This window comes from Rutidosis leptorrhynchoides, chromosome 5 (genome assembly GCF_046630445.1).
Source record: "Rutidosis leptorrhynchoides isolate AG116_Rl617_1_P2 chromosome 5, CSIRO_AGI_Rlap_v1, whole genome shotgun sequence".
NCBI classification, from domain to species: domain Eukaryota; kingdom Viridiplantae; phylum Streptophyta; class Magnoliopsida; order Asterales; family Asteraceae; genus Rutidosis; species Rutidosis leptorrhynchoides.
Genome location: NC_092337.1, coordinates 380,177,313 through 380,195,557, shown reverse-complemented (window position 1 = coordinate 380,195,557; position 18,245 = coordinate 380,177,313). Strand labels below are relative to the sequence as shown.

At 31.1% G+C, this 18,245-nt stretch overlaps 1 protein-coding gene and 1 non-coding gene across 2 annotated transcripts; one reads left to right on the top strand and one right to left on the bottom strand.

The window, feature by feature from the left end:
- Nucleotides 1-7,705: 7,705 nt before the first annotated feature.
- LOC139851064 (small nucleolar RNA R71) lies at nt 7,706-7,812 on the bottom strand. The gene has a single exon (XR_011760427.1). It is a non-coding gene; the product is annotated as a small nucleolar RNA R71 (small nucleolar RNA).
- Nucleotides 7,813-16,181: 8,369 nt separating this feature from the next.
- Nucleotides 16,182-17,649, top strand: LOC139849778 (uncharacterized). Its single transcript, XM_071839402.1, has 3 exons — nt 16,182-16,607; nt 17,159-17,317; nt 17,431-17,649. The coding sequence occupies exons 1-3, from the start codon at nt 16,182-16,184 to the stop codon at nt 17,647-17,649; spliced, it is 804 nt and encodes a 267-aa protein (XP_071695503.1).
- The last annotated feature ends 596 nt before the right edge of the window (nt 17,650-18,245 follow it).

Sequence of the window (18,245 nt, the reverse complement as noted above, 5' to 3'; positions counted from 1 at the left end):
CAATTATATTCAAACTTGTAATTAGATTTTAATATATTATAATTTATTAATTATATCATATTTATCAATTATATAATGTATTGAATCTTTAATATTTATTAATTATATATATATATATATATATATATATATATATATATATATATATATATATATTACATATTTAACTCTACTAAATAATTTGTATTTTATTGTTTCACATTATTATATATACACATATATTTATATAAATAATATTAATAATTATAATTTTACTACTAGTTAACAAACTAAATGTATCAATTTAATATCATAGTAGTTAATATTATCAATAGTACATATATTAATAATAGTAATGAATGTATTATTAATTTAACTAAAATTAAACTTGTAACTATATTTAATATATTAACCTTATATTTCATTAATTATATAATACCTAATATTTATATCATATTATAAGAATACATCTACTGAATATTTAACGTTTATATATTTCTAGAACTCCTTGCAGTTGTATTTGCTTTCGATAAATTTAGATCATACCTTGTGTTGTCCAAAACGATTATTTTTACCGATCATTCAGCCCTAAAGTACTTGTTCAAGAAACAAGATGCAAAGCCTAGATTGATACGTTGGATTCTTCTCTTACAAGAATTTGACATAGAAATCAAGGATAAAAAGGGTGCTGAAAATCTTACTGCTGATCACTTGTCTCGTCTTGAGAATCCTGCCCTAGAAAAACTAGACGAGTCAGTTATTCATGACACTTTTCCCGATGAGTTTCTAATGAGAATAGAAACCGAATTTGAAGTTCCATGGTTTGCGGATTTTGCAAACTATCTCGCTGCAGGAGTTTTAATCAAAAACCAAACGTACCAGCAAAAGAAGAAATTTTTTGCTGACTTAAAGTTTTACTTCTGGGACAGTCCTAATCTTTTTCGAATAGGAGAAGATCAAGTTATCCGCCGATGCGTACATGGTAAAGAAGCTCAACAAATATTGGAGCACTGTCATCAAGGCCCCGTTGGTGGTCATTTCGGACCTAGCTATACAGCTAAGAAGGTCTTTGACTCAGGTTTTTATTGGCCAACTATTTTCAAAGATGCACACCATATGGTTAAAACATGTGATGTATGTCAAAGATCCGGTAACATCTCAAAGAGGGACGAAATGCCACAAAAAGGCATTCTTGTATGTGAAGTATTTGACATTTGGGGTATTGACTTCATGGGTCCATTTCATGCATCAAATAAATGTAAATACATCCTTGTGGCAGTTGATTACGTTTCCAAATGGGCCGAAGCAAAAGCTTTACCCACAAATGACTCCCGTGTTGTTGTAAACTTCCTAAAAACCTATTCTCACACTTTGGGCTTCCAAAAGCCTTAATTAGTGATCGAGGAACTCATTTCACGAATAAACTATTAGAAAAAGTGCTAATGAAATATGGAGTTACTCACCGTTTTTCAACTTCCTACCACCCTCAAACGAGTGGACAAGTTGAAAACACAAACCGAGGTCTTAAACGAATATTAGAACGAACAGTTAAGAATAATCCTAAAATATGGCATCGAAAGTTAGATGATGCGCTTTGGGCATTTAGAACCGCATTTAAAATGCCCATTGGTACTACACTTTTCCGATTAATTTATGGTAAGGCGTGTCATCTACCTGTCGAAGTTAAACACAAGACATATTGGGCTCTAAGAGAATGTAACACCGACCTTGTGGAAGCCGGAGAAAACTGATTCTTACAACTTAATGAATTAGACAAATTAAGACTACAAGCTTATGAAAACTCTAAAACATACAAAGAGAAAACTAAGAGATGGCACGATGCACGATTAAAAGAAAGGAAAGAATTCGAACAAGGGGATAAAGTATTAGTTTTCCAATCATGTTTTAAGTTTTCACCTGGGAAACTTAGATCCCGGTGGACTGGGCCATATATAATAAAACAGGTATTTCCATCTGGATATGCAGAGTTATATAGCAAAGACGGTGGAACTTTCAAGGTGAACGGTCATCGACTCAAGTTATACTTTGACAGAATCAACACTACGGAAAGAGACGAAATCACCTTCTACCCTAAGGACAAGTAAATTTGGGGTAACTTTAAGGTTTTCAACTCCATTCTCGATCTTTATTTTTATCCTTAAGAATGGGGTTCGTTCGGTCTTTCCCTAGCAGACACTAAAGAACTAGTCTTCTCCCTCCATTCTACCTTTTTATTTTCTTTCGTTCTTATTTATTTTTTTATTTTCAAGATGCGCGATCAATATGTTTACAACCACTTCTTTTTTATGTGCGATAATATTTTATCGAGGGATGTGGTATTAGATATAAAGAGTAGATGTGATCAGGCGAGAAAAGAAATAAGGCAAGAACTTAATGTGAAAAATTATGCAAAAGGCAAATCAAAATTAGCTAAGAAGCATCGAGCGCGTCATTTGGGCAAGTGTGTAAAATGTGGAAAACCGACTCACTATGGAGATTGCCCAAAGAACCAAACGGACTCTAATTACGAATACGTAACCTTGTACCGAGAAGGACCTTTTAAATGTTCAGAGGAAAATCTCTTAAACCAACGAGGGTACGCCTACGAAGCTATGGGGAGCGAAATGGTACGATTCTACTACGAGGCGAGTCAACGCGGTTTCACCCTCTAAATCTTTTTCTCGCTAATTATATGTTTGTGTGTGTTTGTGTTTTGTTGTGTTTTAGTTTGTATTTGTTTGTTGTGTGTTTTTATTAAAACGTTCTACCATTTAAAAAGTGATGAACCTTGAGTTCAACTTGTCTTCATTGAAGACGATAATGTTAAGTGTTACAACTGAATTGTCATTCTTCAAATTGCACGAAATTTCTTGTTGGATTCATAAGATATCTGTTAAATAGTAAACCATAAAAACAAAAGGAAAAAATATATATATATATATATATATATATATATATATATATATATATATATATACCTTTTTTTATCAATAACCGTAAAAATATATAACTTGTAATCTTTGTCATGGATAATGATAGGTGTAACAACCGAAATTATCTCTACCTAGTCGATAGAAAACAAAGTTTTAAGTTTGAAAATTAGTTGATTTAAAAGTATACAAAAATAGAGTGTAATTTAATCCCTATATTTTTTATTTTTCATATACTTGTCTTAAAATTTAAAAACATTAATCTTTTTAACACAAAAATATAGTGTTTTATTTTATTTTAAATTTGTCTTTGAAAAATATTAAAACTTTAACTTTTAATGCATTAAAATTTATAAATTAAATTTAAAAATTTATAAACGGATAAAGACTAGGTATAACAACCAAAATTTCCGTAACATCAAATATAAATTTTATAAAGGATATTTCAAAATTTTAATCTGTTATAAGTTATATATAAAAAAATTAATTTTAATGGTGTGTTTTTAATATTTTCTTTTGCTTTTATTTATATATACAAAATTTTTAAGTGTGGGGTAAAATTTTTTACTATTGAAGTACAACCTCATCTTGTGTGTGATTAACATGTTTGTTGACAGGTACCTATGATGATGATGATGCATTCGACATAACGAAACACGAAAGTTATATTGTGATAAAGGGATTGGATATGTTCATACGATAAACATTTTATGATCTCCAATTTTTTAACCAAGGAAGTTCTAACTACCTTTACACTTTTTATCCTCTCAAATTTATAAATTATTATCTGATTTTATGTAATGAGGGCATTACATAATCTTAAGTGTGCGGTGGGAATATATAAATTCTCGAGAACTTATAACTTGGCCATTTTTACGAAAATTTTGAAAAATTTTAAACAAATATACATAAGTTATTTGATTAAAACATCTAAAAAAAGAAAACCAAGTATAACAGAATTTATAAACCTATATGTTTAGAACCATTTATCACGTGTTTCTATGAAGTTTATTACAGATATCATTGCTTTGGAATGTATAAACCTGATTATCCCATTGATGCGAGTAATAAAGGATGATTCAAGTCCATCCTTAAAGGAAGTAAAGACTTTCGAATGTCGTTTTACTTGGTATAGCATACTTCCTAAACTATATCATTTCATACTAATATCATATCACAATATAAAAGTACCGTGAGAAGAGAAAGTCTTGAACTTTCAAACCCGAAAATAAACTTGGTAGGGTAAATCCAAGTCGTTATCCAGTACAAGACCGATTACGGTGTATAAGCTGGAGCAGGATCTGTCCCACGCGATAGCTCAGTCTTTGCAGTTTCAACCCATGAATTGAAATATACAAATTGTCGTAAAAGACCGATAGAAATATTGCGTCAGGGGGCGCCTGGTTATGAGTTCCATGATACTACAATCATGGAGGCGAATAGCTTACTAATCGCCGACTGAGACTACGATTTTCATTTACCCTTAACCGGACTTTGAGGTTAAAACCGGAAAACGTGTCTAGTGTAAAAACTAGCATGACATTTTAAAAAAATCATAAAACGTTATCACAAGATCCAATTTTCCCTAAGGATCCAAATTTTTAATTATTCGTGAGAGTTAAATCACAAAATTTCAACTTTGTTTCTGTTGTCAGAATTTCATTTCGTGTGGTATGTTTGTGATTCAATAAATATCATGTAGTGTTTCCAATGTGTTTCATAAATCGTGTGTTTTCATTTCGTGTGGTGTGAGTGTGATCCAATAAATTTCGTGTGGTGTGTGTTTTCGATCCGTGTGGTGTGATTTTCGTAAAAAAAAAAGCGAAAAAAAGAAAGAAAAAAAAGAAAAAAAGAAAAAAGCAAAAAAGAAAAAGAAAAAAAAGAATTGTGTGTGGATTGATTTGATATGTTTGATTCTTGTAAGTTTAGTATTGCTTGAGGACAAGCAACGTTCAAGTGTGGGGTAATTTGATATTGCTATAAATATACATATACTTCGTCGCAATATTAATACGAAATGTTATGATTTAAATTGTATTTTAGTACTTTTAAGTTTTTAATTAGTTAAAATGTGTGTAAAAATATAAAATGGCGTATGAAGTATTGTTGTGAAAAAAAGTGAAGATTTCAAGCTCAAAATGACGATAAAATGAAGCTCTCTAGTAAGCAACGAAAGACTACAACATCATGCTTCAAGACAACGATGATTTGGTCCAGACAACAGATTATGTGACAGATTAATATATATATATATATATATATATATATATATATATATAAACATAGAATGATGGTGCAATATTATACCAGATCAGTGATCCAGATTCAAGAGACTTGGACGGCTACTTTATGGGTTTAATAATCTTACTTTTCAGCCTTTACAACAAGTAGGGAATATTACAGATCAACATTTGGCTACATACTACTTCTACATCTAGCATTAAATACGGATTACTTGGACTGTGAGAGAAGACTAACTACTACATAATACAACATACTAGTTACACTAAAAAACTAGTACTTCCAAATTTAAATTTGCTACGTATCATTTTATATTTATTGGTTCCGTATTTCAATTTAATCTCAGTACTCCGTATGAGTTTATTTCTATTTCACTATCATTCCGTATTCATTTTAAGTTGAAGATTTAAGATAGTTTCAATATTAAGGGTATATTGTTCGTGATTAAGGGTACCATTGTTCGAGTGCAAAAGTGTTGTTATTGTAATTTTCAACCATTTGAAGTTAATGAAAGTGAAGATTTTCGTAAGTTTGTTCTACTAAAATTATTGTTATCATTTTTTATCATTATCATTATTGTTATTATTATGTTTGTATATTTATATTTTTATGTTCGTCATATTATAATGAGTAGCTAATTTCCTATAGTGTTTGCTTAGATGTAGAGCCCTAGTGAAATGGAATGTTATCATTTGTAAAAATTAAAATGTAACTTGAGTATTTTTAACATTGTGCCTAGCTAAAAGAACCATTGTTATGTAATTAGATATTTAATCCTTATCACTTAATTTATTAGATATAAATAGCGAAGGTTATTTCTATTAATATAAATTAAGCTTTAACACTAAAAGTGGTTTAGACGAACTTATGGATAAGTTATTAACACCAATTTAGAAATAAGGTTTGGTAGTTTGGGTAATATCATTAGTTATATAATAGTGAAATTATAAAAAGGGAAACCGTTACGATTTAAGGTTTTGGCGAAAGTCAAAACTAGGTTAGGTCTCAATTTAAATACTTGGGGTATAGTTAACTATCTAAATAAGATATGATGAAAATTAGATTTAATTTAGTTAGTTAAAACTTTATAATTTCTAAAGAAAATATAAGTTATATATAAAAACATTTTAATCAGGCTTAATCTCAAAACAATCCATGAATCTAGAGGCAAAACATTTAAGTACACACTCTCATTTAATTATATTACAAGTTATTATTTTTACTTATTACCATTCAGCAATATAATTGTATTATCATAAATAGTGTAATTTCATTTAATTCACTTTTAATTTAATGATTATAAATCTTGTAATCTTGTAATTTTAATTATCAAGTAAGTTAGTTTAATTAAGTTATTTTTTATTGTTATATTATATAATTTCTAATCCAAAACCCCCCTTTAAACTAGTTTAACATCAAAGACTATTAAAAACCATTAAACACTCCATCTCCTAGTGGAACGAATTGGATTTACCTATAAAACTAAACTACGCGAATAGGACTAGTTGCCTATATATGTGTGAAATCAACCCGAATTCATTAAAACACCATATATACAATAAATCAATTCGTGTAACAAAACAACTCAAATCCGTTCATAAATAAAGGTTACGATTCAGCACATCAACTTTTTGGCGCCACTGCCGGGGAGTTGGCAGTTAAATAAATAGATAATTTTTCTGATTCGTAGTAGTAGTTGGATTTGTACATGGACTCGATTATTGGAGACAAATAGTACCCAATTATATTGGGACCAAACGAATCCTGCCCCTCTGCTGCATCTTTTGGCTATTCGAAACGTGGGCAAAATCAGAAGGAAAATCTGTTTGTTTAAAGGTTTTTATCATTATTTTTATGTTATTCGATCCTCTCGAGGAAATTCATTTCCAAGAAAGTTCAATGTTTATGAATAAATCCTTTAGATCTTTGTACAAATTCCCAATTGTATGACCCGTTCAGGAAAGCCTAAACTCGTTAAACTTATTCTGGAACTGCAAAGAATTAATAAAGGACAAAAAAAAGTAGGAAGTACTAGTAATTTTAAAACACCGAAAAACACTAAAAAGAAACAAGTAGGTAACACTAGTAAACAGCCGAAGCTTATAACGGAATCTAAAACCATCGTCATTAAAGAAGAAATGGCTGAAGTACCGCCTGATCACCTGGCTGAAGTAACACCTGATCCTAATGACCTACCAATGTGGAATAGTAGACAAACTACTATTCCTAAAACACTTTCATCAGTTAGAAAACCCGAAATTTAAGCCGAAAACTTTGAAGTTAGAGGGCAATTCATGCAAATGGTTCGTGAGAATCAATTTGATGGAAGGCTTAATAATAATCCGATTGAACATATTGAAGGCTTCGAAGAATTATGTGAATTGTACAAAGCTAAAGGCGTTACTTCTGATGCATATATGCTAAGAATTTTTCCATATTCTTTAACTGGAGATGCAAAAGCATGGTTGAATGAATTAGAACCCGATTCTATCACAACCTTCAATGAGCTAAGAGATAAATTCATCTCCCGATTCTTTCCTCCCGCGAAAGCCGAAAGACTAAGATCCGAGATAACCATTTTTAAACAAAAATCGGATGAAAGTCTATACGATGCTTGGCAGAGGTTAAAAAGAATGCTACGAAACTGTCAACAACATGGACTACAAAAGAATCAAATTGTTCACATCTTCTATCGAGGAATTAATGAACATACTCGTAGTATCTTAGACTCCTCCGCAAGAGGAGTATTTCTGTATAAATCTCCAAATCAAACGTATAAATTGTTGGAAGACATATCTATTCACACATTTGAATGGACACCTTCTAGAGATCAACAACCTAGAAAAACAGTGGCAATTATTGATGAAGATTATGACACTTCTACAAGCATATCTTCTTTAGCAAACCAATTCAAAAAGTTTGGTAAAGAAATTGAAAAACTAAATTCAACAGTTTTAGCCTTGCAAGTAGAATGTGAAAACTGTGAAGAGCCACATTTCACAAAAGATTGTGATGTTAATGATAGGCTAATGGTTCTGATACCTCAAGTTAATTTTGTGGCCAATCAAAGATAAAACAATTATCAAGGAGGGAATTCCAATTATCAAGGAGGAAACAATGGATATCAAAATCCAAAGAATTTTGCCTTTCAAAGAAATGGACCACCTGGTTTTCACAATAGAAACCAACCTCCAAATCCACCTCCTCAAAACAATTTCTAACAACAACCGTTACCTCCGATACAATATCAACAACAAAACAATAACACGCAACAAGTAGAAAAGAAACCTAGTTTGGAAGAAATCATGTTAACTTTCATTAAAAATCAGTCGGAGACAAATGAACAGATGAAAAGACAAAACGAGCAAGTACAAAGGAATCATCAAGCGTCGATTCAAAATCTTGAAAGAGATATGGGAAGAATAGCCCAATTGCTTGCCGAAAGACAATCGGGAACTTTACCATCAAACACGCAACAAAACCCTAAGGGTAAGGAAACTCAAAACTCAAGTAACTTCTCGCAAGTAAATTCCATAACTACGAAAAGTGTTCCTATTCCTAACGAAAAAGAGTCTTCGGTGGAAGAAGATGAAGTGTCAACCATAAGTGAACCTAAAACTCAACCGCCATTAAGAGAATACAAACATCCAATTACATACCCACAACGTTTGAAGAAAGATAAATTGCAAGCACAGTACAACAAGTTTGCCGAAATGATTAAGCAAATTTGTATCAATGTACCACTTGTAGATGTTCTCGCGGGTATGCCAAATTATGGAAGGTTTATCAAGGATCTCGTAGCCGATAAAGGCAAATATGAAGAAGTTTCTTTATTGTTATTATTAGTTATTATTAATGCTACTAGTATTATAATTATTAAAAGTATTATAATTAGTATTGTTAACATAGTTATAAATATTATTATTATTATTATTATTAAATATCGTTATTGTTAATATTATGTTAATATTAATAATATGACTATTATCATTATCATTTTTAGTTATTATTAAGTAGTACCATTAAGTATTATTAGTATTATTAGTAATACCATTTTTATTAAAAGTAACATCTGTACTATCATTATTATTATTATTATTAGTAGTATTACCAGTATCATTAAAATTATTATGATTACGAAAATAAAGGTTTAAAGATATTGTTAAGGTTATGTGTATAAAAATAAAGATTTCATATACGCAAAAATGTATGTAAATTACATAACTTAACTATATTAATATTTTTATATATACATAAAATGAAAAAAAAAAATATATATAAATAAATAATGAAATTTATAAATTATTAATATAACAAATACCTCATTAACTATAATATATAGATTTATTCAATTACGAGTATGTATTTTAATATATATACAAATGATATAGGTTTGTGAATCCGAGGCCAACCCTGCATTATTCAGTATCGTCGTATGAATATTTTTACTACAAAATATTGTAGAGTGAGTTCATTTGATTCCCTTTTACTCTTTACATTTTTGGGGACTGAAAATACATGCTCTGTTTTTATAACTGTTTCCTAAATGCTTTTGAGATATATTTTTGAACTGAGAATACATGAACTATTTTTATAAATGATTGACGAAATAGACATAAATATTCAAAACTACATTCTATGATAGAATTATTTAGATTCAGAGGTTCGATTTAGTAGTTAACGGAGAGATGATTTTGTATTGCGTACGCATTAGCTCCCGTTTTAACTACCATCGGCGGGATGATTTTGCATTGCATGCACGCACTAGCCTTCGATGTATTGTATTGTATTATAGTCGACTTTGTAGTTGGTAACGGAGGGATGATTTTGCATTGCGTACGCATTAGCCCCCGTTTCAGCTACCCTCGGAGGGATGATTTTGCATTGCGTACGCATTAGCACCCGTTGTAAGAATTATATTGTATTAACTACCACGGTGAGATGATTTTGTCATTGCACTACGCATTAGCTACCATTGGTGAGTTGTTTGAAAGGTTCCGGTGTTCTTCATATGAATGATTTTACATCAGGAATAGACCTGCACAGATTGTTTTCTAATTATGAGTATCTTGTGGTCTATTATATTATTGAAAATGATTGATTATGAAAAACTAATGAACTCACCAACCTTTTGGTTGACACTTGAAAGCATGTTTATTCTCAGGTATGAAAGAAATCTTCCGCTGTGCATTTGCTCATATTAGAGATATTACTTGGAGTCATTCATGGCATATTTCAAAAGACGTTGCATTTGAGTCGTTGAGTTCATCAAGATTATTATTAAGTCAATTATAGTTGGATATAGTATGAAATGGTATGCATACCATCAACTTTCGATGTAATGAAAGTTTGTCTTTTAAAAACGAATGCAATGTTTGTAAAATTTATCATATAGAGGTCAAGTACCTCGCGATGTAATCAACTATTGTGAATCGTTTGTAATCAACATGGACTTCGTCCAGATGGATTAGGACGGGTCATGAAATAGTTAAATGTCTCCATGAAATAGTTAAAAATTTTGAGACTCAACATTACAGAATTTGCTTATCGTGTCGAAATCATATAAGAATTAAGTTTAAATTTGGTCGAAAATTTTCGGGTCGTCACAGTACCTACCCGTTAAAGAAATTTCATCTCGAAATTTGAGTGTGGTTGTCACGGTTAACAATAAATATGTTTTCATGACGAATATGAATTGATGAAATAGAATTTTATCATCATTGAGTAATACAGATAAAACAATTCGATTATTCGAAATGTATGAGTGAAGCTATCACAAAAGATTGAGATAGAGATTTAAATTTTGATGTAGTCACGGTGGATTTTCCGGAATTCAAGGGATTTTAAAGAAATCTTTGAAATCTAAATAGGATCTGATTCTTCGGGATTTAAGGAAATTAGGATCCTCTTTGAAATAATGAGGTACAACTTAAATCAATTGGAATTGAAAATGTAAAATACTAATAATTAAGTTACAATTAAAATGAATATATGTATAAATATATATATGATATTATTATGAACCAATATATGATTCCTATTAATAATTATTGAAATATTGTAATAAAATGTATAAATAATAAATATTCAATAAAAGTTGTTATATAATATATTACATGATAAAAAAATTACATAAATAATAATATATACATAATTGTTGAAGTAGTATTATTACTTTCACTATATTTAATAAAATATATAACAACATTAATAATATGATGATATAAATATAAAATTTGACGCATACATAATGTTATATTATTATTATTATTATTATTATTATTATTATTATTATTATTATTATTATTATTATTATTATTATTATTATATTATTATTATATTATTATTATTATTATTATTATTATTATTATTATTATTATTATTATTATTATTATTATCATATTATTATATTACTATTTAACACATACATATTGTTATATTATTATTATCATATTAATATTTTTATAATTAGTATCAGTATTAATATTAATGATATTATTGTTATAAATCTTATAATTATTATTATCAGAAATATTATTTATTTGTTAATCTTATTTATAAAATTATTATTAATATAATTAGTATTATTATTACATTATTTAATTATTAGTTATTAATCATTAATTATTAGAATTATGAATATTATTATCATTAATATTAATTTTATTATTATTATTACTTATATACTTATTATTAGTATTAATACAAGTATATATTTTTTAATACAAATTAAAATCAGATGCATATACATATACCAAATACATTACGTGTATACTCAGATACATATATAGATATATATAAAAATACAGTATAAATATATATAGATATAGATAAATACGCATAATAATTAAGAGAATCAAAATTCTGTTCATGTTACTTTCATACTATTTCTGATTTATGAAATTCGTACAAATCAAAATCTTGACACTAGGATGAATCCAAGTTTCTGTTAGCAATCTCATTCAGTTTTATATTTTTTTATTTTATTTTTGTACCAGATGATTGAACCTGTCAACTAGTAGAGCGATATAGCAAACGAATTTGGTCAGTTATATTAGTTAACTCATTCTGTACTTCATCACCATTATCAATTAAAATCACTCCAACCCTTTGTCTGATCGAATTTTTAAACAAAAATTTCAAAATCAAAATAAAGTCCCCTTTTCTTGAACCTTTTTATCAAAACTTCGAATTTCAAACCAAATTAAAAATCTAAAAATGTAGAGTTGCTAGAAATCCCTTTCTAAAACTGTCTGCAAAGTTTCTGATTCTAATTTGTTCTATCGGATTCCAATTATCGAGTCAAAGTTTGATTTCAAAAGAGTCAACCAACGTGTTCATAGCAAAATTTGTATTTGTTTTGGTGTTTCAATTCAAACTGACAATCTAGAAAGTTTTTAAGAACGTTTTACCACCTATTTCATGTTATAAGTTTCTTCTAAAACAAGCTGGAACTCGAATTCAAATCTTGAGTTCATATCGAGTCAGAAGTCTGTTATAGTGTCATTTTAAATTTCAATCTTTTGATTTAATTAACTTAATCAGTCATTTGTTATTTTGTATCATTTATATAATCTAAAATAAACGAGTTTTAACAGTAACGAATTCGAATTATACCCAAACGATTTGTTTTCTGATGATGAAGAAGAACATACACATATACAGTTTATATCAAAATAAAAGGGATATAAAACAGAAATCGGGCAACAGCCCAACTGGTTTAGGGGAGTGACGGGTTTCGAGAGGTCTCGGGTTCAATTCTCGCTTGGTGCAACTATTTTTTTTAGAGCTCCTAAGGTAGTTTTAAATACCAAAATTATTATTATTATTATTATTATTATTATTATTATTATTATTATTATTATTATTATTATTATTATTATTATTATTATTATTATTATTATTATCATTTACATTATTGTTATTATTATTATTATTATTATTATTATTATTATTATTATTATTATTATTATTATTATTGTTGTTGTTGTTAATATTATTATTGTTATTATTAGCTATTATTAATGCTACTAGTATTATAATTATTAAAAGTATTATAATTTGTATTTTTAACATAGTTATAAATATTATTATTATTAAATATCGTTATTGTTAATATTATGTTAATATTAATAATATGACTATTATCATTATCATTTTTAGTTATTATTAAGTAGTACCATTAAGTATTATTAGTATTATTAGTAATACCATTTTTATTAAAAGTAACATCTGTACTATTATTATTATTATTATTATTATTATTAGTATTACCAATATCATTAAAATTATTATGATTACGAAAATAAAGGTTTAAAGATATTGTTAAGGTTATGTGTATAAAAATAAAGATTTCATATACGCAAAAATGTATGTAAATTACATAACTTAACTATATTAATATTTCTATATATACATAAAATGAAAAAATATATATATAAATAAATAATGAAATTTATAAATTATTAATATAACAAATACCTCATTAACTATAATATATAGATTTATTCAATTACGAGTATATATTTTAATATATATATACAAATGATATAGGTTCGTGAATCCGAGGCCAACTCGGCATTGTTCAGTATCGTCGTATGAATATTTTTACTACAAAATATTGTAGAGTGAGTTCATTTGATTCCCTTTTACTCTTTACATTTTTGGGGACTGAGAATACATGCGCTGTTTTTATAACTGTTTCCTAAATGCTTTTGAGATATATTTTTGAACTGAGAATACATGAACTATTTTTATAAATGATTGACGAAATAGACACAAATATTCAAAACTACATTCTATGATAGAATTATTTGGATTCAGAGGTTCGATTTAGTAGTTAATGGAGAGATGATTTTGCATTGCGTACGCATTAGCTCCCGTTTTAACTACCATCGGCGGGATATTTTACATTGCACGCACGCACTAGCCCCCGATGTATTGTATTGTATTATAGTCGACTTCGTATTTGGTAACAGAGGGATGATTTTGCATTGCGTACGCATTAGCCACCGTTTCAACTACCCTCGGAGGGATGATTTTGTATTGCGTACGCATTAGCCCCCGTTGTAAGAATTATATTGTATTAACTACCATGGTGAGATGATTTTGTCATTGCACTACGCATTAGCTACCGTTGGTGAGTTGTTTGAAAGGTTCCGGTGTTCTTCATATGAATGATTTTACAGCAGGAATAGACCTGCACAGATTGTTTTCTAATTATGAGTATCTTGTGGTCTATTATATTATTGAAAATGATTGATTATGAAAAACTAATGAACTCACCAACTTTTTGGTTGACACTTGAAAGCATGTTTATTCTCAGGTATGAAAGAAATCTTCCGCTGTGCATTTGCTCATATTAGAGATATTACTTGGAGTCATTCATGACATATTTCAAAAGACGTTGCATCCGAGTCGTTGAGTTCATCAAGATTATTATTAAGTCAATTATAGTTGGATATAGTATGAAATAGTATGCATACCGTCAACTTTCGATGTAATGAAAGTTTGTCTTTTAAAAATGAATGCAATGTTTGTAAAATTTATCATATAGAGGTCAAGTACCTCGCGATGTAATCAATTTTTGTGAATCGTTTGTAATCAACATGGACTTCGTCCAGATAGATTAGGACGGGTCATGAAAAGCGGAAAGAAAAAACTGTGTGTTTGTGGAAAGACGAGCGACTTGGTCCCATGATTTCATAAATCATTCACATCTGATAGAAGTGCCTTTAGGGGGGAAAAAGTTTACGAGGATATGCGACAACGGTATAAAGTTCAGCAAAATAGATAAATTTCTGATCTCTGAAAAGTTCAGTAACTTATGGGGCGAGGTGGCAGCCATTGCTTTAGAGCGTAAGTTGTCCGATCATTGCCCTATTGTATTAAGGGATCGAGTTATAGATTTCGGACCGAAACCAACAAAGGTTTTTGATGAATGGCTCACAACTGAAGGATCGGGCCGGTTGATTCAAGAGGCATGGAACGTGAATGTTTCGGGTAATAGGCTTGATTGTGTTTTTAGGAACAAATTGAAAAATGTTAAGTTAGCTCTAAAAGAATGGAGTAAAGCAACTTTCGGGAAATTGGACAAAGAAATCAAGGATCTAAAGGTGGAGGCGGCTAATTGGGAACTAATAGCCGAAAGTATGAATTTAACAGATGAGGAAAGGGATGTGTGGATGTCAACCCGGAGAAATTGGATTGCAAAAGAGAAGATCAAAACCAACATGGAAAAGCAAAAATAGCGAGTAAAGTGGGCACTTGAAGGAGATGAAAAGACCAAGTACTTCCATTCTTTTATCCGAAGAAGATACTCTAAAAGAAACATCCGAGGACTTAATGTGAACGGGCTTTGGACTGATGACCCGATTATAATCAAACAAGAAACCTTTCGGCACTTTAAAAGACAATTCGAAAAAAGGAGTGCAAATAAGATGAGGCTCATGGACGGCACGTCTACTGATCAGGAGTAGCAAACGCTACTGCCATTTCATTTAAGCACTGATCAGGCCGATTCCCTTGAAAAAGTGTTCACAGAAAAAGAAGTTTTTGATGCCATTTACGAATGTAGTTGCTCGAAGGCCCCGGGCCCGGATGGATTCATCTTCAAATTCTACAAAATGCATTGGGACTTGATAAAAATTGATCTTGTGAATGCCATTAATTGGTTCGGGGATAAGTGTGAGATTTCGAATGGTTGCAACGCGTCTTTTGTCACGTTGATTCCAAAGGTGGCGGATACGTTAGGGCTAAGCAATTTCCGACCAATTAGCTTGATCGGGAGCTATTATAAAATTCTAGCAAAAATTCTCTCGATTCGATTAAGAAAGGTCATACCAAATCTAATCGGGGAAGAGCAAAGTGCGTTTTTGAAAGGGAGGTTCATCCTTGATAGCTCTCTTATTGCAAACGAGGCGGTTGATTTTCTCAATAAATCCAAGAAAAAAAAGCCTACTTTTCAAGGTTGATTTTGAGAAGGCCTTCGATAGTTTATGTTGGAATTTTCTCTTAGAGATGATGAAAAGGATGGGGTTCAGGGTAAAGTGGAGGAAATGGATCTTGGCTTGTCTCAATTCGGCATCTATCTCGATTCTTGTTAATGGCTCGCCTACCGACGAATTCTCGCTAGGAAGGGGTGTTAGACAAGGCGACCCCTTGTCACCGTTTCTTTTTATTATTGCGGCGGAAGGGTTGAACTACTTGACCAAAAAGGCTATTACAAGTGGGTTGTTTAAAGGGGTGGAGATCGGCTCGAACAAAGTTTTAATCTCTCTTTTGCAATACGCGGACGACACAATTTTCCTAGGGGAATGGTCTAAGCATAATTTTGGTAATCTCATGAAACTCCTGAAATGTTTCGAGAATGTGTCGGGTTTAAGAATCAACTATCATAAAAGCTCACTCTTCGGTCTAGGGGTAGTAAAAGGAGAAGTTGAAATTATGGCCAACAAAGTAGGTTGCAAAGTTGGTGATTTCCCCTTTTCTTATCTTGGTCTTCCCATCGGCCGAAATATGAATAGGGTGGAAAATTGGAGACCAGTGATTGATAAATTCAACTCAAAACTCGCGGATTGGAAAGCTAGAACGATCTCGTATGGTGGAAGGTTGACGCTTATTAAGTCGGTCCTAAGTAGTTTGCCGTTATATTATTTCTCGCTCTTTCGTGCTCCTTTGAGTGTCATTAAATGTCTCGAGAGTATTAGGAGCAACTTCTTTTTTTTGGGGGGGGGGGGGGGGGGGGACGGGTGAGGGTTCAAAATTGGCTTGAGTTAAATGGGACGAGGCCCTTTTACCTTACGGTGAAGGTGGCCTCAATATCGGGACTTTGAGGGGTAAAAACTTGGCGCTCTTGGGGAAGTGGTTTTGGAGAATTAAAAACGAAGCTAACTCCTTATGGGTGGCGGTTCTAAAAAGTATTCACGGATTTAACGGGCTACTCCCACCTTCGGGCCTAAACCGCCCGGTAGGGAAGAGTGGCGTTTGGTTTAACATTTTGCGTGTAGGTTACAACAGAGAAAAGTTGGGCCTGGATTTTGCAGGCTCTTTCGTCAAGACCATTGGAAACGGAGAAGGACTCATGGCTCTTTTCAGTACCCATCAACGAGAAATACAAGAGACTCTTCCATTTAGAGTCAAATCAGATGGCGATGGTGCGGGATCGGGTGACATGGGCTGATCAGGAGTGCAACAGTGGGATTGGAGTCGAACACCGGGTGGCAGGGCTGCTACTAACCTCGAGCATCTTTGTAATGAAATTGACTTGTATGTGAAACAGGATAGGATCAGGGACTCATGGATTTGGGGCTTAGCATCAGATGGGAAATTCACAACAAAACAACTTTCTCGGATTATAGACGATAAGCGGTTGGAAATCAACTCGGGAGAAGAAACGCTCGTAAATCACCTCGTTCCGATAAAAGGTACAAATCTTCATATGGAGGGTTCTAAAAAGGCGGATTCCGGTTCATACCGAACTCGACAAAAGAGGTATTGATCTAGATTCCGTTAGGTGTCCTCTATGTGACGATGATGTGGAAACAATTGACCATATCTTCTTCTTTTGTCGGCATTCTTTTTATATTTGGGAAAATGTATATAAATGGTGGGGGTTGGGTGCGGTCACAAATCTTAGCTTAAATGAAGCCTTTCGTGGGAAGTGCAACCGTACTCTATCTCCGCTAAGTTCGAGTATTTGGCAAGCTTTGGAATGGAGTTGTGCGTATTTAATTTGGAGCAATAGAAATCAAAAGATCTTCAAAAACCGTTGTTGGAATAGTGCGACGGTCCTTATGGAGATTCAACTTAAATCCTTCGAGTGGCTCTCAATTCGGATCAAGAATCGAAAGATGGAGTGGCTGTCCTGGATGTGTGATCCCTGGTCTTGTACTGTTTAACATATTTTGTCTTTCCATTTAATGTATTATAGTTCTTGTATCAGTTGCTCCCTTTGCAACTTAAAGTTAAGTGTTGTGTGCACTGTATGCTCGAGTTTTTGTAATCGGTTCGCCCCCCTTGGCCTTTTCGTGATATATATATATATCCGATCTTTGGAAAAAAAAAAAAAATAAAAAAAAATTCAGAAGTACTCCC

What these genes read in the sequence shown, in the direction of transcription:
- LOC139849778 (XM_071839402.1), top strand. Translation starts at nt 16,182, where the DNA reads ATGGGGTTCAGGGTAAAGTGGAGGAAATGGATCTTGGCTTGTCTCAAT. An exon ending in TTGAAATTATGGCCAACAAA is followed by an intron (nt 16,608 to 17,158) that starts GTAGGTTGCAAA and finishes TTTTGCGTGTAG; the next exon opens with GTTACAACAGAGAAAAGTTG. An exon ending in TGGCGATGGTGCGGGATCGG is followed by an intron (nt 17,318 to 17,430) that starts GTGACATGGGCT and finishes TATGTGAAACAG; the next exon opens with GATAGGATCAGGGACTCATG.